This window comes from Cyanistes caeruleus, chromosome 12 (genome assembly GCF_971803275.1).
Source record: "Cyanistes caeruleus chromosome 12, bCyaCae1.hap1.1, whole genome shotgun sequence".
In the NCBI taxonomy this organism is placed as follows: domain Eukaryota; kingdom Metazoa; phylum Chordata; class Aves; order Passeriformes; family Paridae; genus Cyanistes; species Cyanistes caeruleus.
In genome coordinates, this window is record NC_141712.1 from 3841585 (window position 1) to 3866537 (window position 24953).

The 24953-nt window shown below is 41.0% G+C and overlaps 1 protein-coding gene across 3 annotated transcripts in view; it reads left to right on the plus strand.

The window, feature by feature from the left end:
* PEPD (peptidase D) overlaps window positions 1–24953 on the plus strand; it is a 145978-nt gene that overhangs the window by 97094 nt on the left and 23931 nt on the right. For all 3 annotated transcript variants that reach the window (XM_086847814.1, XM_086847815.1, XM_086847816.1), the window contains one exon: window positions 12490–12638. In XM_086847814.1, coding sequence (XP_086703940.1) covers window positions 12490–12638 — 149 coding nt within the window. The remainder of the gene's footprint in view (window positions 1–12489; window positions 12639–24953) is intronic.

Consider the following 24953-nt stretch of genomic DNA (forward strand, 5'->3'; position numbering starts at 1 on the left):
TTACACTGCAGAAAGATTCTGGTTCAATGCTTAGAGGGCCCTTGTGGGAGGTGGAAACTCTGGTTTCAACTCTCCGAAATGGATCTCTGACTTTGGCTGGCAGTTGTGACTTGGCCCTGGGAAACAGCGTCCAAACGAGTTCAGTAAGAGCCAGTGTGCTTCTCTGAACAGTGATGTCCCAACAAATCAGCATCTGCCATCTGGAAAATGAAGGCTTCCATAAAAATAATGGAAGCAAATTGCCTTGGGTCCTCCTTTCTGCCTGCTGCCCTTGTGGGCAGTGCTGCAGTGTGGAGTCACACCGTGGCTGTGGGGACAGCCAAAGGGACACTGAACACCAAAGCCATGTGCAGCAGAGGAAACCTGGGACAGGGAAAATGGCTCTGCTCACCTTTGTGGTCTGCTGGATTGTCCTAGAAACCAGCAGAGATGGGAAGCTGAAGTGTATGTTTTGTGTTGTGATTTGAGAAGCTTTTTGAGTAAAATTGTACTTGATCTGCAGCCTGACTTTGTGGGTCCCTGGCACTGCCATGTGCCAGATGTGTGGCAGGAGTTGATTGTTGTGTTGCAGTTGATCAGCAGGCCTCCTGCAACGTTTGGCAAATAGAAAATGCTGCTGTGATCTTAAAATAAAGGTTGATTCTTCATCATGAGGCTTACACTTAAACAATAGAAACGTAAGAAAATCAGCCTGACCCCAGATGTAACTGGAATGGATACAGATATTACCTGAGGTGTTTTTCTGCAGGTAACATGAGTTGCAGGTCTTGGTATTTTTATGGCATCTGACAAGTTTACCTCAGTGAAAATTCAGTACTTTGTAAACAACTCTCATTGGCAGGTTCACTGCCTTCAATCACTTAATGATATTTTTGGAGGTTAATGGGTCCATTTTAGCTTTGCAAAATAATGAAAATAATTGTCTATTTTGCTGAAAAAAAAAGAGGCATTTTTAACATTCTGAAATATCCTCCTAAGCTACAGTGTTAATGAGCAGCAGGGTCTGCTCCACACCCCAGGGAACACAGACACTCACCTGGGCAGGGGCTGCTGCAGCACTGGCAGCTGGAAGGGGACACTGTTCCTCACTGGAGCCAGGGCCAGAGTGGAATTTATTAACAGGGCTTGTGTGAAAGCATAAATAAGGGAGTACAACCAGCATCAACTGCTTGGGAAGTGTAACAGACCTAAGAGAGAATCCATTAACCTTGTATTCACAGTGGGACTATCTATTATTTATAAAATAAAACCAGCTTTTGGAAGTTTGAACAGAAGCAGGTTGGATCATTGGATGGTGTCTTTCATTTTATTTGACTGTTTCTTGTAACACTCACATAATTGCTTATTGATTACTTGTTTCATTGAAATAATTTATTGATTTCAGTGACAGCATTGGGCAGAGTTACAGTATCATTGGTGACTCAGAATGTCTCTCACTGCTGTTCCCATGATGTGCCACCACTGCTGTGGATGACTGTGAAAGAAATTTTACCTGGAAATGGTTTTATCTTGTTCAGGTACCAGAAAGCTTTGTTAGTGTCACAAAACCAAACACATCTGTCATAAAAGTATAATCTTAGCATAATGTTAAATGATTTATAAGTGTCTTGGCTATACCAACAAGCATGGTTATTTGCTGAGTCAAAGGATAGAGCTGGGGATATGGAAAACTGTCTAGTATTGCAAAAAGCCTTTATCTGAATAGTTTAACTCCGAGGCATATTTTTGTTTCTACTTCTTTCTTTAATATCCCAGTGCAAATTTAAATCATCAGAATAATGCTGACAGCAGGGGGCACTAAAATAAGAGCTGTGGAAAGAAGTGATTTTTGCCCAAGTTTTCATACTGGTAATGTCCTTTATTTGCCAGAGCAAACAGCAGCAGCCTTCTGGGAGCACTGCCTTTACATGTATATGTTCTGCTCAAGTTGTCAAACTTGGGTTTGCTTCCTTCCATTTGGCACTTGTACATAGCTTTTGGTGTTTTCTTTTTATTATTACCTGTGGTGCTCTCAAAAGATCCTTCTGGCACCTCTCCTATTGTCATTTCAGAAGCTCTGTTCATCACAGGGAGTTTTTCCTGGCTGCAAGTACAGGTAGTTGTGAAAGGTTGTTCTGGATGAAGCAGAGGGATGATGTTGAATGTTTGGGGCTTTTTATTTTTAATGACTGAAAAGTGACAGTGTTCAGGCTCCCTGGAGTGGCTGGTCACCCCAAGGTGTGTGAAGAAGGAGGGTTAGGTTGGATCTCAGGGAAAGGTTTTTCCCCCAGAGGTGCTGGCACTGCCCAGGCTCCCCAGGGAATGGTCCCAGCCCTGAGGCTGCCAGAGCTCCAGGAGCCTTTGGGCAGTGCTGCCAGGGTGATCCTTTTGGGTCCCTTCCAACTCAGCCTATTCTGTGATTCTGTGAAGAATATCACTAAAGAAAGTTGCTTCTTGCAAGAGCTAGCCAGATTCAGTTCTTCATGGCTAAGCCTTCTATTAGCTAAAATAAAAGATGCTTTGCTGATTTGAATTCTTTGATCTCAAAGCATTATATAAAGTTTTCTAGAATCAAAATATTTGTCAGTTCAGGTATAATCTATGTGTATTTATATTTTATATATGCAGACACTATGCTTGTGCAGTATACATATTGCACTGAAATGATATTTGCATATTTATTGTAATATTATACAGTTTTATTTGTAGGAAATGCACTATTCTTTTCTTTGGAGGAATGAGTAAGTGTAAGACTTTCTGTGAGTACTGAGTGGCTGTCATTTTTTTCAGGAAAATATTGGAAAATTTTTAGTAAGTCAAGAAAAGATTTACACGAGTTTGAAAAAGGTATTCCAGAAAAGATGATCAAAGTTTTCTGCATCTGTTTTCCAAACTCCTTCTTGGAATTCTCAGTATTTTATCAAGTTTTACGATACCAGTATCAACCTAGAACCAAAATTCATTTGTCCAGGTGGGGGCAATGTTGCATTTAAAAAGCAGGAACTGACCCTCTTTTTCCATCAGATAGTAGAAGTCCTTCTTTTTCAAACCCAAGTCCTTCAGTGTCTGCTGTTATAACCATCTATCCATGTATCTACATGTATCTACAGTACAAAATATTGTATTTATTACTTCTTGAAAGCACTGTTTGTAAGATCTCAGGATGTTAATGTGTCAGATGTAAATACTCAACTATTTTATGTGGGTAAGACTAGTATTTTCATTTGGCCTTGTGCACTTTTATGCATTTTGAAGTTCAGTGCTGTAATAATATGCAAAAATTATGGTTAGCTTTCAGTCTGCAGTTTTGAAACAGCTTGTTGGTAGTAATGGTTTTGTTTCTAATAATAATACAAAGTACATTGCTACTACTTACTGGTTGATTGCAAAATTAACTGGCTATCCATTTCTGAAATAATTCCTTTGGCTTGATTCCTCACGTTTGATTAATATTTACTGTTTTCATCAAGTGTAGGTATTTTTCATTTTGTTGTACCAATGGACTATATTAATTTTATGCTAATTCAGAAAAATTGAATTTGATTAAAAATAGAGAAATGTATTTGCTAGAATTAACAATAATTTTGCTGTAATTGAATGTGTTCTGTTTGTACTGGTTAATTCAGGCTGTGAGGTTGCTTGCTGTCAGAAATGTGTAAGCCTTTATACAAAGCCCAGATCACTAAGTATTAGTAGTGTGTTTGCTGTAACAAATTTTAGCTTTCCTTTAAGTGCTTTATTATGGTCTTCCTTGTAATATTTGCTGTCTCTAATGTATGTGAAATGTCTTTTTAATTGTCAGCTGTGAGTTTTATCTGTCATAGTTTTAGCATAGCATTTCCAGCATATTCTGAAAAAAACTGGCTGCTGTTGGACTTGTAATCTACTTTTTGTGGTGGTCTTTAACACAAATACACATTGAGTGTGATAGAAGATGGATATTGCTTGTGTTGAATAGAATTCAGTAGCAAAATCTTTCTCAGTGGTGTGGGGAACACAACTGGATTGGTCAAAATGCAATTTTAGTGGGAGTCTGCCTGGCTTTTAAAGCACTGTATGGCTCAGAGGGAAGGTACAGTTAGCCCCCAACACAACTTCTGTGTGCTCTCCCTGAACCAGGTGTAATTCCCAGTCCTTGGATTCGGGTCAGCCCTAGATCTTCTCTTGTGGGTGTGCAGAAACTCTTTTGTTACCCCGTGGCAGAGGCACGGTCTGGCAGAGCCTCAGGAGGAGCTGCTGTGGTGCTGAGCCCACTGAGGAGTTGAGGGCTGCACTTCCACTTCAGGTGCTGCCACGAACAGTGGGTGTTCCTCTCAAATAGGAAAGAAATGTCCTTACAGGCAAAACAACATGCTTGGCTGGGGAATAGGCAGCCTGCTCTTTGGAAATACTCATTGCTACCTTCACTACTGTGCACTTGGCTTGAACTTCTGGATATGTCTATGGAAATGCTAGCAGCTGTCTTCTCAGGGGTTTTTCATTCACTTGTCAGCTTCTGTATTCTAAAACTCCTGTCTGTTTTGTTCCATTTGAGAACTGATAATTTGCAGGTTGTTTGAACAATCAATGAAAAAACCACAGGCTGTCAAAAAATCTTCAGTGAACCTGTGCCATTGGACACTGGCCCAGTTTTCATCATGGAAAAACATTGGAGGTGTTAGCCTTTTACTTTCATGGACACATGTGTGAACATGCACATACACACATGGAAGAGAACTTGGCAGTATTTACAGTAAAATCATTAAATAAGCTCTGACCCTTCACCTGTTCAGATGCTCTCTGAGGTTGTTTGTCAAGGCTGGGCAGCACAGGTCAGAGTGTCCAGAAACAGCTGCTGGAAGGCAAAGCAGGCTTTTAGTTCTCAATGTCAGCACCCAAGAATCGTGGCCTGTATTGGAAGTATCAAACTTCCACAATTCACTTTCAGTGCCTTCCACTTCTCAGTAGGATCTGGAAATGGACTGGTTTAGTCAGCTGCAGAAGTTCAGTAACTTATAAAGGGAGCTGTGCTGTTGTTACCTGTGCAGGTGAGACACTCTCTGGTGAGGAGCCAGTGAGGTTTGCTGTTGTGGTGTTGATTGGGAAGTAGTCAGCTGCCAATACAGGTTTCTCCCTGAATGCACCCCTCTCTTCCCTGCAGCTCTGACTTCCTTGCTCCTTGTTTGAGCAAGTCAGCTGCAGCCATGAGTGTCCCAGATACTGCCTTTCCAATGGGGAGGCTCCTAAAGGATGGAAACCAGCCAAAACTTGGGGTTTGCTGCCATCTCTGCTGACTTCTCAGCAAGCTGTACCTGCTGAAGAGAGTAAGTTGAGAGACTTACTAAACATGCCTGTTAAAAATGAATAATAATTAGGGTAGTAAAGACAGGAAAAATAAATCATCCATTCAGCAAAAAGACAAGTCAGATAGGTAACCCTTTCATCAGAACTTCCCCTGAGCCTGCTCCTGGTCTCTGGCACACTGTCAGCATGGATCTGAGGTTTTCAGCTGCCTTCTGCATCTTGTGGAGTCCTCATTGCTGCCACCTCCTTCCCCCAACCCAGCAGCAGTGGCGTGGTGTTCCCAGTACTTGTTATTCCTGTGCAGCACCTCTGAATCAGAAACATCCCTCTGCTTTAGCTGAAACCCTGAGAATTTCACCTGGGGGCAAATTTATCTATGAACAAGCCAATCACAAGATTTTTTTGTCTCTTTGCTCTGGGCAAACTTAACCTTTTTAAGAAGGCATTAATGCAAACTGCATGGGGGTAGAAGGAGGCTTATATTTGACGTGGAAATTGATTGTTTTAGCGTAGAAGCTTAAGGATCTTGTCATAGATTTCTTCAAGAGATAAATGCTGTAAGCAAGGGACTCCTGAGTATGAAAATAGCAATCTTACTAGTATGTGTGGGTGTTTGCTGAACCAGCTCTTACATGCAGCTCATTTGGTAGATTCAGTGAGATTTAGATTTCATATCCTATGGGAGGAATGGATCTGAAGGTCTGCTTGGCACAAATTATTGTAAGAGAGGACACTCCCACACGCAGTTGTTGTTTTTTTCTCAGCATCAGGGCTGAAGCAGCAGAGCAGGAGCACAGCTCCCTGCCAGGGTACAGCACCCACCCCCTCCACACTGCTGGTGTGATTCTGTCAGCCTGTGGCTGTGACAGTGAGGGGAAGCCCTGAGCAGTGCAGGCACCAACACTTGCTGAAGCTTTTGTGTTTTGTTGCTTTCTTTTCTTTTTCCTTTTTTAATCCAGCCAGCTCCAACTTTTGTGCATTCTTGCTACAGCCACTGAAGTCTCTGTAGTTGGAATTGTAGAGATAGAGGCAGGCAATCCTCTCTCCTTCAAAATTCAGTGTAGACAGAGATACTTATTTTTGTCACACTTTCTGTCTGAGCAAAGCTTGTCATCTTCTGTGAGAAAAGTTTGAGACAAACCTCCCATTATCTTTAAGATAGTTTGGGGAAGCCTGTGAAGTGAGACAGTGGTACAAGATGATAAAAAAGCCATAGAGAAGGTAGACAACATGAAAAGACACAATTGAGGAGAAACAACAGGAGTGGGACCACATGGTTACCTGACTTGCAGCTGGGTGAGAGTAGTCATGCAGCTCTACCTGCATTTACCTGTGTGGCTCCAGCCTCTTCTTTTGAACAGGAGGCTTAAACAAAAACTTGATTTCTTGTGAATACCCAGAATCAAATTTCCTGCACAAAAATTATTCTCCAACACTTTTTTAAGTGCTCCTCAGCATCTCCATGGGTCCTGATGGCAAAAACCTGGTTTTAAACCAGTGAGGCAAGTGTGGATTTGAGAGCCAGTACAAGTTCCTTGTGTGCCATGTCAGATGGAAGCTGTACTGAGGCTTCTCTTAAAAAACCCCTTCCTGATCATGGTAGGACTGTACACTACACTGTCCCAATTCCCTCTTGGGGTTTGTGATGTTATCTTACCCAGTGTTGCTTTTTTTAATTGATAACTCTTGACTAGTCAAGATGCAAGTGTATGAAAAAGTATTTGTCACTTATCTCTCTGTTTGCTTCCTTGTGATATCATTTACAATAATTCATTCTTGTGGTCTCCTATTAAACCACCCTATTTCCAAATCAGTTGGCCTGTTGCCAAAACATATCTCATAGAAATGCTGATACCTAGTTCCCTTAAGCTTGAAATTGCCCTAGAAGTGTTTAACCAAACAAACAGTTGGATTTTGTGAGTGTGTGAATACTTAAGGATTTAATTGCTGCATGAAGTGCACTCTGTGAACTCGGAGCAGAATATGCTGAGATCACACAGATAAATCTCCAGCTGGGGATGACTTGCTTTTATGGCAATAAGAAGAAGACAAGACTCTATGTACCTTTATTCCTGCTGTCCTAAGTCTGGCTGGCACCAGTTCACCTGTGTGGCTGCTCATAGATGTGTTGCTTAATAATGGCTCAAACCCCTAAACCCTCAGTAAATGTTGCTGAGTAAATGGCTTCAGTATTCACACCTGTTTAACCTGAGGTGTGAGGAGGGCACGGTAAGATAGGGCAATATCAGTTTTCTAATTGCTAGTCTTGCAAACCCACCCAGGGGAAGGGAAGGTTTTGTCCTCAGAATAGACTGTGGGGAGGCCGTGGGTTGCAGGCAGGTGATGCTCAGGATGACACGGTGTCAGGGTGCATTGCACAAGGACATCCACCTGCACTCGCCCCACTCATCGCTCTGCCACATTAACAACTGCACAAGAGTAATTATTTTATAACTATCATGAGGAGATCCAGTTCTGAGTGTACAGATCAAGCAGATCTGTAGAGCAGGAAGGTGACAGCTTTATGTGTTAGCTCGTGGGAGTAGATGTAGGCTTCCCAAAAAATGCCTGCGAGAGCTTGTCGTTGGGTTGGGTTGGGTTGGTGGTTGGATCATAACAATTCATACACATGGCTCAGATATCCCAAATAAAGTATTGCTTCCCATTGTGATATTGGCCATAATTTGCTTCATTGCCTGGCAGTTTCAAATTATTTGACAATAAAAGTGTCAGCAAGCCTATAAAAGTAAAACACATGCTTAAAGGAAGATGATGCTTTATTTTTAAAAAATGCTATACAGTGACTTTATGAAGAAAAGAACTGTGACTCTTTATAGTCCAGCGTTCAAATTTGAAGTGTTACGCAAAGTGTTTCATGGTGCTTCACAGTCAAAGGTTAAGAAAGCTAAAATCAATATCAAAATGCTTGGCTTGGAAGCAAAAAACATAACTATAAATCTGCATTTTGTGGTGCCAATATTCTGTGAAAGTAACACAGCCATGTCTTACTCATCCATTTCGTTTCAGAGGGACAGGAGGGGAAAGGAGCTTTTGTGCATCACGTCGTGTTTCAGTTCCAGCATTGACTTACAAACCTGTACTCACTTTAAAATTGACAGGACTTGAAATGGTTGCTGCAAACTTCCCTCCTGGCTTCCTGCCTGGGGAGCAGAGCCCCAGCTGGGTTGTACAGGGGAGAACCGCTGCTGGGAAGGGCTGGGGAGCTCTATCAGGAGGGACATGTCCAGCCAAGCCTTTCTGCAAGGCTCTGCCATGTCACACATGTTTCTTCTTCTTTTTGACTGTGTGATACTGGTTTATGTGCAAAATTTGTGGGTTTATATTTTTCCTTGGGAAAGGAATTAAATGCTCTTAGTTGATTTTGAAGGTGACTTATGAAGCAGGCAGAAGGCAGCTGGTACTCTGACACTATTGGCTGATGTTGGATTACTGGTACATAAGCAAGGCATTCTGTCAGGTAACTGGCAGGTAATCTGATTTTTCTTATGCTTTGCATTGTCCAGTTTTAGTTAGTGCCCATACTTCAGTAGTTTGTACTATATTTACTATGCATCTTTTATTTATGGTATAGCTTCCAAGTTCTTCTACAAAATAAATTGAAACAGTAGCATGGGATTTTCATGGGGTGCTCAGGTCTTCTAACTGTTAAATCTCCTTTATACATCATGCACTTTTCACCCTGAAATGGAGGTGTTTGTTGCTTTTGCTCCCAGCAAAATGATGCAAAGCAAGACTAGCTTCTCTCTCAGAAGGTTTTGAACGAGATTGAGCTGACCTCCTCAGCTTCAAGCTAAATCAATGAACAGTTTGACATAAAACCTAATGTCTCTCTTTGGTCAGCACCACTGCTCTATTCAGCATCCCTTTCAAGTGCCTCAGAAACCTGACAGCCTCAGACATATCACCTCATTGAAATCAGCAATTCACAATTGTGTTCTTGCTGAAAAAGGAGTGGTAAAATGGTATTTTTAGAATAAAGTTTTTCATCACTGAGCAGAAAACTGAATTCACAGTTAATTTTTGTTGTACAAAATGTAATGTATATGCAATGTGTATGTAATGATGACACACACAGTCTGCTAGATGTGTAGCACTTTATTTATCTAAAAGGGAAATATGATAGGCTTTGGTGAATGTTTATGATATTATTGCATATGTTGATCTGTTTTAAACAGCTCTTAAGAGGTAAGCTATAGATCAAGATGCCTATAAGGCTTATTTTCATTTCTGCATTTAATTTGTTTATATTGCTGCTACATTTGATAACAGTCCAAATAACATTAAACAGTTCTTTCTATATGTGACTCTTTTAAGACTACACTATCAGACAGGTAATTTTGTACATGCAGTTGAGAACAAACTAGAATGTACTAATAGTATCCTTTTCACTAGCAATTTACTGCCCAATTCCAGGGTAAAATAAATGTATTTTTTCTAAGGAACCTTCTTCTAGAATTTTTTTTTCTGGTTAGTCAACAGGAAAAGATAGTAGCTGTCATACATTTTATTTGATATAAATGTGCTTCACCATTTCTTTTGCCTGGCAAGCAAATATATGAAACTGGGATCTTCTCAGGCTCCCATTATTTTTTTCAGTGTAACTACAATATTTGGGCTATTTCCATGTCTTGGGCAACATTTTAGCTAATGGATATGTTCCCAACTGAAGTTAAATGGAAGAGAATTCCTGATAAGAGCCAAAATATCTCCCAGATGTCCCATTTGGTTTGGATGCTTTCTCACTGAAGCATACAGGCTGGATGCTGTGCTGTGATCTGTGGTGGAATTTGAAAGATCATCTTCCCTCATGTCTTCTCTTGTCTGGAAGCCAAGAAACCTGAACAAATGGTGCTTCCTAGCTTGTGAGCCTTGTTTTGGTGTACCTTTAGCTTTGTGATTTTTTCTTCCATTGCTCAGTTCTCCAGTAACTCAAAAACTATTCAACAGCCACTTGAGTGATGAATGGGTTTGAGAAAATGCTGATAATTGTAAGGTTAAAGACACAGGTAAAATTCTGCCTCTGGGAAGTTCAGAATAACTACTTTGTAGGTAAAATTTACAATAAAATACATAAAGCATAGCAACTTCCAGTAGACATGTACAGGTTCTCAAGCTGTTAGTCACAGCTTTCCTGTCACCATGCTGAATATGGGCATTTACACTGGTAAATGCAACAGAGTTAGGCCACAGAGCTGCTGCAGAACCCACAAAGCATCTTGAAACCTGATTTGTGACTTTGAAAGGGTCAGTCTGGGGTGCATTCAAAGGTCTAGAGCGGATCTGGTTCTTGTTGGTACATTACAGCATGTAGCAGCTTCTTCCATGATTCTCAGTTGCTGCAAGTCCTTTTTTGTATCTGAAGATTTTTTTATGTGTATCTCTAGTTATTTTTAGAAGTGAGCCTATCCATAAAATCACAACTTAGGCAGTGTTGATGTTTTTGAGGTTTGGCCAGGCTGGCTTACAGTTTCTGTGTTGGTGTCCAGTCGTGGTTTTTTCACCCTGTGGCTCTGACATTTGCTGCCTGTTTTATATATATTTTTTTAAACTAACAACTTTCTGGATTAAGGTTCCATATTCCATATTGAAGTGACAAATGTGGTGCTGTATTAGGTGTGTACACAGCTAACTTTGCAGCTCTCTTTGCTCCTGCAGCTTTAAGCCTTGCACAGCTCTGCAGCCACCAGGGCTGTTCCTGATGTTCCGGTCCTGCAAGTCTCTGCAGCTGAACCCTGCCCAGTTTGGGGAGGCTGGCAAAGACTTCAGGCAGGGCAGAGATTCACTCAGTGCAGAGATTTGTTCGTGGAGGAAATTGTAAAGTGGATTTTAAAAGTTCTTGGAGTAAATTTTCATGAGTGTGTGTCTGTGTGTGCAGTGCAGCAAGACCTAACCTAATCCTAATCCTAGCCCTGCTGCAATACTCATCAGTTTTCTCATGGTTGCCTTTGTTTACTCTCTGTCCATTGCTTTCAGTAGCAGTTGTGTTGGAAATGGTGATCAGCTACAGCAGTGTGGTAGCACTTTTTGTGGCAGCTTATATTTATCCTTACCTAGTCACATATGCTGCTTGGGGACAGAGCTGCACTGCACAGTTTTCCTAATTACTGCTGTAATTAGGGCTCAGTGGCAGAGAGGGTGCCCCAGTGGAGTGTCCTGCCTTCTGCTTGTGCTCTCTGACTGACCCTGCTGTGAAAAAACAGCAAGAGGAGGAAAACTCCAAGGTTTTCAAACACAGCAAAGGAAAATCATATTTCTTATGGTGATTAGCCTCTCATAACTGTTTGGGGTGGTTGGAAGAAGACTTAAATTCAGATTTCAGCTCTGACTCATTACCATGGAAATCAGGAGGTCACACAAATACTGTATCAAGATCAAAGTCTTGTATGTATAATGTGCCTTCCTGTAATCAGTATATGATGAACCAAGGGGGTTATTTGCTCGAGTATTGTCTGGTCCAAATGATTATTTGGTTATTTACTGATTTCTGAGCCTGCTGAAGGCACTGAAAGCCTTATCAAACAGGCTTGAGAAGCACAGCACTGCAAATGTCTTACATGGTCCTCACAAGGGTGTGGAGTCCCACTTGCTGTTCTTGTAGATTGATTTCTGGCAGCTGAGCAATCAGTGGTGAGTCATTTATTCATGTATAGAATAAATGTACTTCTCAAGGGGTAAGCCAGTTTTTTTGTCCCCATAAAAGAAAGCACTTCCTAATTTCTTTCTTCTGCCTCTGATGCAGAAAGCTGTACAGTGTGTACTTTCATGGTTGGATCTTTCCATAATCCTTACTCCATTAACATTTCTTTCTTAAGTGCTGTATGTGGTGCTAGCGTTTTTCAGGAAAGGAAAAAAGGACTTACTTTTTCTTCTGAGAAGAATTCGTAAAAACTGCCACAGAGGAGCTTAAAGTGGATTCTTCATGTACTTTTTATCTTCCTTTCTGTGTTCTCTGAACATTCCCATCCTGGACCAGCACAGCCCAGAAGGGTGTCCATTTAAGCCATATGGAATGCAGATACCCTTCTGCCAGGAGATCCCAAAGGGCTGCCATCCCATTTTACTTAGAACAGTGTTCAAGCAGGGATTATATTGGTGTTCTACCAAAATGTAGGTGATTTTAAGTGCAGAGCAACAGAAAGGTCCACTATGTTCTCCAACTTCTTTGGAACTAAATTTTTATTTCTTTCCCCTGTGTTTCCTTTTCAGCCTGTTTGATATGGGAGGAGAATATTACTGCTATGGCTCTGACATCACCTGCACCTTCCCTGCCAATGGCAAGTTCACTGCTGACCAGAGGGCCATCTATGAGGCTGTGCTGAAGGCATCACGGGCTGTGATGAAAGCAGTCAAGCCAGGTAAAAGATCAGTGCCTGTCAGCAGCAGTTGAGAGGTTTGGTAGCAGCATTCAGGCTGCCAAATCTATTATGTTTGCATTTTAGAAAGTGTTGGAAGGGAATAAGATGATAAAATTAATTTTCATGGTTAAGCAGCTCCTAAAATACAGAGATAGGATACAAAAGATTTTCCATACACATTTAAAGACGTAACATAGAAACAATTATTAACACAATTAATAATATCCTTTAATCTTTTTTTTTATTATTATTTTGATTCCCTTCATCTAAGAGTGGCAGTTGTTGCTCAGGTGTGTCTTTACACAGACAGCCATCTTTTTAGGAATCTTATGTGAAATGCTGAAGTCAGAGTTCGAGTGAGCACACGTGCTTCAGTTTGGTTTAAGCATTTTCTGTATTTTATGTGTAGGCACAATAGAAATCCTCTGTTGAAAAAGGGGATGGAGTGTGCATTTTTGGGAGGGATAATTAGCCTTAAAAAGCTTTCAAAAGCACTGGCTATTGGGTGCTTCACTGTATGCCTTTAAATTGCAAGCAAACTGATTCAACAAATATACATTTTCATTTGAAACAACTGTCTGCCTTAATGAAAGCCTTATTTTTCTCTCATTCTGCTTTCAGGGCAGCAAATAAATGTTTTAAAGCTAGCTGCTACTGTGATTTTGTCAGTGGTGAAGGTACTTGAGCATTTCTCAGTATTGCTAATGGAACATCTTTGAGAAGAATGTACTCAATGCACAAAGCCCACTTATCCTTTAAATGTGCTGTATTAATCTTCAGTCGTCAGGCCTTGAGTGCATGTGCTTTCTGCATTTCCACTTGGAACAGAAGCAATTTTCCTGCTGTACAGGCTGGCAGCAGCACTGTTTATTTGAGCAGCTTGCAAGGGAGTGATGCCTTAAGTTTTAGCTTTCATATTACCCAGATTCTGCAGTGCATTGGTTCATAACTCTGAGCTTCACATGAAGTGTCAGCGAGTGCTGCTCACAGCTCAGGCAGACACAACAATCCTTCCCCAGCACCAAGGACACAGCTGCAGCTTCAGGCCCAAAAAGTACAAACAGCAAATTGAGGAGAGCAATCTGGGAGGATGGGTCTTCATCACCTGAAGCTGTAATTGGACAATTAACCCCAATGTGGAAATGGACCAAAACTTATAAAAATGTGAAAATTCATGATCTGTTCTCCATCTAGGGCAGAGCCTTGGCCTGGCTCTTGTACTGCCCAAGGTGTATCCTGTGAAGGCCTTTTAATAAATACCTACTTTATTCCTTTAACACTCTCTAGCCTCTCTTTTAGGTAGCCTCTCAAGGCATCAGGGGAAATAACACTTGATGCTTATCTGCAAAATGAGACTAGATATTTTGCTATTTTAATAACAATATGAATTCTTCATCATCTGCTGTTCCTCCTCTGAAGACTCGTCCCTATTCCTCTTCACAGTTTGTATTGCATTTCAGTGTCACCTTTAATTTCATGTAACATTTTTAGCAGTATTTTATGCTAATAAAATATACTGCCCTCAGAATTTGAGAGCTAATATGATGTTGTGCTCAGGATGGCATAGAGAATTTTTCAGTTTGCTGAACACTTTATTTACAGTGTCAGAAAATAAGGACATACTAAGTTGAGTATTTCTGAGAAGTAGTTGCAAGGGTCTTTTACAAGCTTTGGGAGCTGGAGACCCACAGACAGACAAATCATTCCTAATCTCTGGCAGAAAAAGGGACTGAACTTTCTGTTCTTATTGTTGTCTTGCCTGTTTGGAAGAACAGTGCAAATGCATTTACACTCTTTATGAGACTAGTAATCATGAATTTTGTGTCTACAGAAAAAAGTCTGTGGACTGGTTCATTGGTTTCATTTCTTTTGTACTTCAGAGTGAATGAAATGCAACGTGGACTCTTGAATTACAGATCCTGTTAAGAGTCTGGTAACATGCAAACATTTTCACCATCTGAAAAGTCTGCTTTTTAAGTCCTTTCTAAGGTCTCCTCAGCATTCTGAAAAAGAAGAAATGGAACCCCTGATGTTGTCAGGCTGCTGAGAGACCCCAGAGCCCCTCGAGGGGCTGATGCCAACTGATGCAGTGTCAGTGCTGGCCAGAGGGAGATGTTCCAGGGAGAGAGGCTGCAGCCTCCTTAAACAAACCTAATTTGTGAGCTCCTTGCCTAAAGAACTAGGATCTGCTCCTGGGGGAGCCAGGTACTATCACAGAGGGGAGCAGGAAATCATGATGTGAATTCACAAGTGTCTCTTCTCCCTGTAATGCTTTGGGTCTCCAAAAGAAGAGGCAGAGGAGCTTGCAGGATTAGAGGCACTGAATTTAAATCTAAATTTAAAATCCAGAGCCATCATGTTTTAGTGATATTTGCTGGATTATGGAGCCTATATTCATTTTGCTGTTATTTTTGCTAGGCTTCATTTCCCAGAGCTCCTAAGATCAAAGACAGCCAGGTTGAGGTGGCAGGAGCCATTCCTGGAGCAGGCTGAGCCAGAGTGGGCACAGCACAGTCAGCAGCTGCTGGAAATGGGGATTATCCCCAGCTGCAGAGCTGGGCCTTGTGGCAGAGGGTCACAGGGCACATCTAGAAGTTGTCATCAGGGGGTTAATGATTCCTGGGGTCCTTCTGACTGCCAGATAGGAGTGAGTACTTTAGGGAGAGTCACTGACCAAATCCTGGGTTACATAACTGTGTTTATGGAAGGACACAGCTTGCCTGCAACCTTAAACATTCTGTGTAGCTGTGTTTAATTCAGAGATTTGTACTTCTTCTTTCAGTTTGGAACCTAATTAACTTTTGAGTGCAGGTAATTTCTGAGAGATAATAGACCTCCTAATACATTCTGTTTATATTTCTATGTACAAGCAGTTGCTATAATTTTTAAAATACTCCAGAACATTGTATTTCATTATAGAGAAGCATTCATCTGACTATATTCTGTGCATGGTCTGAATGTGCAAGCAGCTCTAATCACATATATGGGTTTCCTTACCTTACAATTCCAAGAGCAGAATTCCTTCTGCAAGGCAAATAATATATTCTGAAAGTTAAGAAACACTCTCTGTGGGATTACAGCCCAAGTTCAGTGCAGTTGTCACAACTTCTGCCACAACCAAAATCTGTTTAAAATAAAAGGGGAGGAAGACTTACTCAGTCTTGCATAAGCAGCAGTTTTGAAACCACTGAACATGGAGCACTGATGAAGACAGCGATGCTTGTCACTGAAGGGAAAGTCAAAAAAGTGCCCTACTGTGGCAGTGGGCTGATTGTCTTTCCTACAAAGTCAGGCCCATGATCCAGCATTTCAGAGGAGAATGTTGCATTCCTACTTAGGGGATATTCTTAATAGTCCATCTGCATTAAATTTCCTCTTCCACAGAACTAAAATACAGGGGCAGATGTGCAGAATATTGACACTTTCGTTTCCTTCAGTGGCTGAGGCATGGTCTGGTTCTTTCTCAGAACAGTGATTTGAGAAACAATTCGCTTTACAGAGGTATGCTACACAGAAAGAATAGTTAAAAAGGGGTGAAATTGTAAAGCCACGTGTCTCAGAGTATTCCAGAAGCTAGTGTCCTAATTTGTCTCACTTCTGCATTCTTTTTAATCTCATTGGATTTGCCAAAGGTTGAGGCACATTAAGTGCAGTCCTGGAGCACATCTCCCAGTTTACTTTCATCTGAAATTAATTCAATTCCTGCACTTCAAAATTCCACTGTGTAAACAAAAACACTGTAAGTGGGGACAGCTAAGAGATTTCTCCTCCCAGGATGATTGGAATTAAATGTTCCTGTAGATAAATTCATTGTTTCTCACTCTGCTGTCTTCACACCACACATAGAACAGCAAGAGCTGAACTAATGAGCAGCTATTCAGTAATTTAGTTTAACCTTTTGTTCTGTGCATGGCCTGGAGCTGTTTATTGCCTACTGTTCAAAACCTGCTCAGAATCCAAAATTATCAACGTCCTCACCAGTTTTTCTCAGAGTGCTCATCATAACAGTTCACAGGTGCTGGGCAGGCAAGTAAGTTTGCTTGCACTGCATCTTAGTGCTGTGCAAGTGTGCAGCAGTCCCCCTTGTGCAGGCAGGAGCCAGAGAAGTTAATGTAAAAGCTGTTTGGGATTCCAAGATGGAAAATCATCAGACTTTTTTAAGAGAGTTGAACATTGCTCTTGCTCAAGCCCCAGCTGTTACCTCTGTTACAGCTGTTGAGTGCCCAGCCTTTCTGCAAATTACGCTCCAGATTGTCAAACCAAACTCTGGTAAAATGAAAGAAAATTGTTAATGAAAAAATGTAAAATGAATTTTACAAAAACCCTGTGTTTGAAGCAAGTTGTTTAACATCCTGCTGGGAACCTGAGTCTGGTGCAGGAAAGGTTGCTGATTACCAGAGGCAACTTTTAGGTGCATTTGCCATGCTTGCCTGCTTGTGAAGTCCCTTGGGTTTTTTCTTGCTGTTTTCAACTTTTGTAACAGATGGAAGAGGAGTTATATAATGAACAGAAATCTTCAGTGGTTTATCAGGAGGTGTGCTTGTCTTGGAGGTTGGAGTCTTCTGGAAACTGGGTAGCCCTAGAAGTAAATGAACTTGGAGTTTGCTGTGGATTTGCATCTTGCAGTTGGTGGCAAGCTTTGCTTGGGGTGGTGGAGTCTTTTCCACTGGTACTTCTGAGGCTCCCCTCCATGTCTATAGTAACACATGAATGGATGTTGCACTCTTGCTTGCATGAGGTCTTCTGTCCTTTAGCCAGCATTTAACATTGCAAAACATAGCCCTGTTCCTCTGGTGAGTGTCATTGGAAATTTTTTTACATTTTTCAAGATTTTACTGCAGGACTGGAATGAGCAGCAGCATCAAAAAGGCCTAGGTACTGCTGAAATCCTGTGTAAAGAAGTAGATGTTCATGTCACTAAAGGACTGAACCGTAACACGTCAGCACCGAGGGTCCAAGCAAAGCTCACACATGTCAGTTGACATTGCTCAACTCTGGAGTCCTTGATGCTATAACCATAAAATTACTCCTTTTAGTGCAGCTCTCCCCCACCCCCATAATTGCCCAGGCATAAAAAAAGCAAACTGTGGTGGAAAAAAGGTATTGTGTACAATAAATGAAGCACACCTTCAGTAGGCACGAGGCTGCAGAGTGCAGTGGTGGAGGGCAGGGTGCCAGCTCTCATGCCTGTAGCACCTCCAGTGGGCTCCTCTCGTGGTAGCATTGAAAGGCTGAACTCAGGAGCAGGTTAGAGTCTTTTGTGAGCAAGTTGGGCATGTCTGTTGATAGTGGAGAGATCTGAGGGACTAGAAAAGGCACCTGTGCATGGTTCCCAAACCTGTCTCAGTCCATTCTTTATCTTAGTTGCAGAAGTTAGATCCAGTGTCAATGTGTTAGCTTTGTTACCCATCATTTGTCACTGGTTACACCTGGGAGAACACTATTGTTTGCTCTTTGGAATTAATATCAATCTATTTAAAAAAAAAAGTGTGAAATAATTTGTTTTGCTGTAAGTCCCTCTCTCCAACCGTAAGAAAACAATTTGTTGAAGAATCATGATCTAACTTTGAAGTTAAACCTACTCTGAGCCAGGCCTTGGTACCCTCCTGGTATCCCCCCTAACCTGAAGCTGTGTTGTGAACCATGCACATGGAAATGCCAGTGGTGGAGGCCAAGGAGATGCTGGTGAGGATCAGTGCCCGTGCCCTCAGCAGTGGCTCTGTGCCAAGTGCAATCATTCCAGCATTGGAATGCTTCTTGGACCAAGGTCTTACATCTAATAATGTTGGGAAGGTTCCTGTGGAGTGGCTTCTCTTTTATCCTTCAGCAAATGACTGTGTATTTATACCATGTGCAGCCTCTCAGGTGATTTCTGCTATTTATTGTTCAGGTTTTTATCTGAAGCATTTAGAGCATTTAGAAATTATTTATTAATAATTTCAGTTCTATAACTTCCTAGTTCAGGACAATATGGTTGCTACATATAGAAAGTTTCTGTTTATAGAAACCTTGAAGTTTCTGAAATATATTAAGTTGCTACTGTGTTGAGAAGAACTAAAAAGGAAGCATGGCTATCTCAGCTTTGCAATTAGAACTAGTTTGCATTAATGCACTAGAGCATAAACAGAGTCTTTAAGATTAATGAGCTAAATATTGGAGCAATCACATATTTTCCATCTTCATCCTTTTGCAATTGCATCCTGGGACCTCCAAGAATTACTCTCTGTCTTCTCTCTAGACTAATGGAAAATCACAGAAGGGGAAGGAAGGGAGCTGGTTGTGCTTATCATGCCTGGTACTACTGCAAAATCTATGTTTAAAAAATCTGTTTTTCAATCTTTTCATCTATATACATTAAAATGTGGGGTGCAAGGAAGAAGGAATTAAAGCACCTCGTTCTGTAAGGTTTATTGTCCTAAATTCCAGTTTCAAAAAAGATCTCCTTGTCTAGCAAACTGCTCCCAAGGAACAGTTGAGTAAGGCTAGGTTGGCAGCCACTCAAGTCCCTATCTCTACATTTTTATTATTTGAAAACTTGTGTATACAGAGTCCCCACTGAATCAAAATTGCATTCAGACATTAGCTATGCAGCTGGGAATATTTGCTGATTGATGTTTGTTTGTTTCAATAAAATGAAAAATAAAAATTAGTTCCAAATATGCACAGAAGTTGTTGTTCATCACATCAGTTTATGTGCAGTGAATTCCTCCTTGGGATACTGACATTACCACAGGGTTTCCCTATAGAATTTGTATCTCTGCATTTCTCAAGTTGGAGCTCATCTAATATGCATATCCCAAAGTTCTGCATTTTGCTATCCAAGACAGCGAGTTTTGCCTTGTGCCTCTGGCTTTCAGGCTTTGCTTTTCCAATAAATGCTTTTGAGGAAGGTCTTGAAGGAAATCTCAGTCCTAGGGCTAACATGTCTGATAACACAAGATGGAGGTTTCTCCATCTCAGGGCTGGAAGGTTCCTGATTTATTCCCAGAAATCCAGTTTCATTTAAAGATGTGGGTTCTTTAAGGTCTTAAATCCTGTCTTCTGGGATCAAAGATCAGACTTTGCAGACCTCATTGATGCCAGGATTGCCATAGAATCCTTGACCAAGAAAGTGCAGTCAAGTACACTTCAAGTACAGTCAAAAAAATTTCAGGCAAAGCAGTAGACCTACATGCTAAGCAAATAAAAGATCCTTTTATAAATCATGTAGATACCAGCTGACCCTCAGAGCCTGCAAGAAATATCCTTTAGCTGTGGATGCTAAATAAATACAAAGAAGTAAGTAAGTTCTCAAGAGACTCGGGTGTTTTGAGGTGGAGAGGCCAAGGGGAGCAGGCTGGAGCAGCCAGAGAGCCCAGACCAGCAGTGTCTGGCTCAGAAATTCTCTGTAGCTGATGCTCCCTCCTCTGTCTTTGCTCCAGGTGCCTCACTGGGTCAGCTCTGGCATTCTGTGAATTTGAGAATAGGAGAAATACCATTTCTCTAATGGTAGGAGCAACCCTTCCACTCTGGCATTTCTCTGTCATGTTCAGACAACTTTAAAATGAACAATTTGAGATACAAATTGAATAATAATAATAATAATAATAATAATAATAATAATATTTCAGAGAGGACCCCTTCTGTAGGTCTGACTTGAGGACTATACTTTGAAGACAGGAGAAACAGTCCTTGGGAGTGTCAGCCACTCCTGCTTTCTCCTTGCTAAAGAGAATATTTGTGTATTCATAGGTGCAGGATGCAGAACAGAGTTAATCCCATGTGGGCTTTGTCCCGTGGGCAGCTGTAACTGCACAAGGGTTGAGCTGCTCTGTGAAACTCCAGCCACTTTTTGTGCTTTTCTCCTGGTTTCTTCAGGTTTTCTTTATTGGTGTAACTTCCTAACTTTGTACTGGAGGGGTTGTCTTAGCTAGTTTTCCCATCTACAACCAAGAAATGATGTGAAGTAGAAGGGCAAAGCAAAGAAACCACTTTATTTTCTAGTGTTTTGCCTCCTTCCTGATGCTAAAGAATTGAAGCAGTAAAGCTGGTGGGGGTAGAGGGGTAGGGCCAGGGACTTTACAGGGTGAATTATCTGTATTTCAGTACAGCAGGATGTAGATTTTGGATGGTGTGTCCTCCTTTGGTACCTAAATACTGAGGCACAGTTCTTTCAGTGAGACTGGCAAGAGGAAATAAGTTTAGTGACCCACTACCATAAATAACCTATTTAGACAACAAAAAATGCTGTGATTTGAATTCAAAGCAGTGGTATGTTTCCCTGTTCTATTTTCTAGTGAAAGGCCTCTAACAGAGAAAGAATAGTGGAGAATCCAGCTTAGGTAGAATAGCACTAAGACCAAAGATGAAAATAACTCAATTAAAGAACTGTTTAATAAAAACAGTTTAATGAAAACTAATAGCTGGGGTATATATTTGGCATAGCAGATCATTTTACCAGCAGGTGTTTCTGTTATTAAGTTGAGCAGAGTTGAACTTGGCAACATATGCAAATTCAAAATTTGCAGCTTCACAGATTACTGCTCCTTTTTGTCCACAACAGTTCTCTAACTTCTTTACAATTCAGATTTATTTTTGGTTTCTAATACTGCTTCAGAGTAATTGTCACTGTACCCAACTAGGATTGAAATCTATTATACCTAAAGAAAATAACTGTAACTGTTACTAATATTTATCCTCACAGGTAGAAGGTTCTTATTCACATGCAGTGGGTGTTTTTTTGCATGGAAATAATTTTGAGTTTTATTTTGTGTAGTGCAGAGTTGTGCTTAGTGGAACACCATGTGGTCATGCTTCTCTGTTGTGCTGTATAAAAGCAGTAGCTGATTTTGGTGAGTTTTTAAAAAGAAACTGGACTGTAAACTGGAATTTTTGACAATAGCACAACAGGGAAGGGTATGAGAGTGCAATCTGGTTTACAGTTTGTATAATTTCAAGGTGCCCATATGAATTATTCCTGTCCAGATTGTCATATTTTAGTCAAAGCACTGCTGAGCATTATTAATCTGCTGTAATATCTGCAGCAAAACAATTTTTCTCAGCAATAAAATATTAATGACAGAAGTTGAAGATTTTATTCCAGTTCCTCTGAAGAGCAAATGCTTTTAGGGCATGTTGTAACCAATATTTGATATTCACAAATCTTGCTGAATGGCATTGCAGTATTATTTTTCTCTCCTTGCAGCTCAGAATGTGTTACTGTATTGAAAGCCAGATTGGAAAGTAAATCTTGTCAATGTATATTTTTAAAAGCTATTTTGAAATCTGCTCTCTCTTCTCTATTGAATGGAGTTGGTTGTACATTTTTGCTTCATTAATTGTTCATTAATTAATGAACAAACAAAAAAATTCAACGAAAGTTGAGTACTGACTATCTGAGATGGACCCAGCAAAGGCAGTCCAGCTTTCTGTGGTGCTTTAATTCTGCTTTTGTCAGTAAAAATGGTTCAGGCATTGCTACTACTTAGGAAATAAAAGCAGAAGGCACTAAAGGATGCATAGACAATACGGTCAATCAATCTGAAATTCTTTATTCTTTCAAAATATTAAATAAAAATGGTATGATTGATTACTGCAGCTCTCATTGCTGGTCACGTAACCTAACCTTGTGCAGCACAGCAGTAACCCATGGCAAGAGGTGAAAGAAAAGGGAATATTTTCTGCCAGCTTCAGCAGATGTGCAGACCCTCTGTGGAAGCAGCAATCTGCTGAAATGCCAGTTCTCTGCTGCAGACCTGGGAGCTGCTCCTCTGGTTTGGACAGGAGCTGCCCCACAGACAGTGACCACTGCAGCCTTCAGAGGCCTAAAATAATGCTGGGTTACTCCCAAGGGTATAAAACCAGGCATTTAAAACAGGATTTCTGTCCTGAAGTCCCTCTCATCTCAAGATACCTGAGCAGGGTCTGCAGGAGCTGCCATGGTTCAGGGGCAAACCTGCAGCTTTCCAGCACAGCTTAATGTGTGGGTTTTGTCACTGCTTCTTCAGGGATTCTTCAAAGATATGGCTTGCACAAGCAAATACATTTAGATGTCTTTACAGACTCAACCTAAATTGGTGCAGGTTTTTTTAGCCTTTCTATACTGAATATAGAAATTTTGGTTTAAGGCCTTTTTTTATCCTTTTTTTCGTAGTTGTAGTTCACTGTATATTGTAACATTGTACAATTCTGCTTTTAATAGTGACTTTTGGGGAGTAAGCTGCCTGTGCCTTGTCTGACTTTTAGTACCTGCCCTGATTTCTGGCAGTGCTCAGGAACTGTGCTTGCCATACGTTGTAATTTGAGTTGCAGTGTAAAGTTCACAAGTCCCTCAATCTCGACACTGCATCAGCTGTAGCTGTCAGAGTGCAAACCTGCTAGACAGAAATTGTGCTGTTTGGCCTGAGTCTTATCTAAACAGAGCCTTTTCTGAGCTTCAAAGATTGATAAGTTTCCACACCGCAGTCACTCCATCCAAGCACTTCCTTCATCCTGTCAATCTGCCTTTTTCCTTCTGCAGCATACACCTCTTGTGGAAGGAACATGCTGTAAAATCCATAGTGCCTGCCAGCACTGCTCAATCCCAGCTGCATCCAGACATGGAAAAAATCCCTCCTCTTGCTCCACATCTTCATCTATTTGTATTGCTTTTCTTAATGTTTCTGCATGGCAGAATGGTATCCTGACATTGCTTCTGATGAGTGACAGCTCATCCTGTGCAGGGTTTATAACTGGGAGGATGGAGTCACTGCTGAAAACCTCCATCCTACTGGTGCAAAGGAATGTCACAGTACAGCTGAATTGCACAATGCTGTTCAGCCTTTTGAAGAAGCCCAAATTTCAGAGATGATGAGGATCAATCTCTATTTCCCTGCAGTAACTCCCATCCCTGTAAGGCAGGTGCATCTTCCTGGGGAAGAAAGGGATGTTGAAGGAGTCCATCCTGGTCTGGAGCTGTGTCACAGGGCAGGGTCAGGTCTAGTAATCCCTGCAGTCAGAACTGTGGGTATTTGCAGGTGTGACACAGCAGCAAATTCTGTCTGGTTCCTTTTGGGCTGGGAAAGTTCACAGGCTCCTCTCCCCTGCACTGCATCCCTCAGCTGGGCACCCATGTACCCATCTGATGCTCACCCCATGAGCCATGGGCTCATCTGCACAGTAAATGCAGCTTTGAACAGCTTCCCAAACATTGTTAAAGTGCAGAATCTGGGGGTTTGCCCCATGGCAGAGTTGCTTTACCTGGTGCTGCAAAACACCAAGTTCAAAACCAGAGCAACCACTGAATATTTGGTGTAGTGGGCTGGAAATAAAACATGAAAATCACTCATATAACAGCTGTTTCTCTAGCACCCAAGTGAAGAGGGAAAAGAGAATTGGTTTCAGTATTTAAATTATGCTTTGGTTTGTTTTTTAAACTGGCTCTGATTGGAATTTCTAAAGAGCTATTGTTTTATGTCTGATATGGTCTGTGCCAGTTGGCAGATTTTAATCTGTTCCAATGGGCTGCTGGCTGGCCTGGGATTGTGTGCTCTGTCTGCATTTCAGTGGCACTGCCAGGGGACATTGGGCCTTTTGCCCTTGTCTGTGGACACTTGGAAATTAAATGTAACTTAACCTTAGCACAATTTGGGGAGAAGTTACTACAACCTTGCCATGCTCATTTTTTTTTTAGTAAGATTGTGACATCTCTGTTGGCAAAAAACTCCCACCCAACAACAACAACAACAACAACAAAAAACCTGTTAAATCATTTGTGGTTTAATCATTGTCACATTACAACCACAAAGTACCCTAAGTAGTGGCCAAAAAAATCCTGTTAGGCCTTTTCAGAGCCTTAGTGTTTCTGACCAAAATGGCTAAATACCACACAGTAATTCTAAATTATTTCTGTGTGCTGTTTCTACTTTATGTTCTCAAATGGCTTCTAATAAAACTTCAGATAATAATCACTGGGATAAAAGTACCAGTGAGTTAAGAGCAACTGAGGAACAGTTTATGGTGTGATGTGTTATAGCAACTCGTCTCTTTAATTCTACTGTTTAAAAATTTATGGTATATTCATCAAAAGATAGGAATGCTTTTGATTTCTGGTTTCACTAGAAGCATTTCTTTCTTTTTGGGGTGAGGGGACAAAGAGGGAGCAAAAATCTCCTTCATTGGTGTGATCAAAGAGGTCACACATTATTGCAGAGATCCTTATATGATGTTCCAGAGTCCTTGAACCTGGTGTTTTATCTGAAATTTTGTGGGGTTTGGCAAACAGATATCAGAGAGGAAATATTTTCAAGGAAGTAAAACAATATTAATTTTATCTTTTTCTTTTCACAGTAATATCTA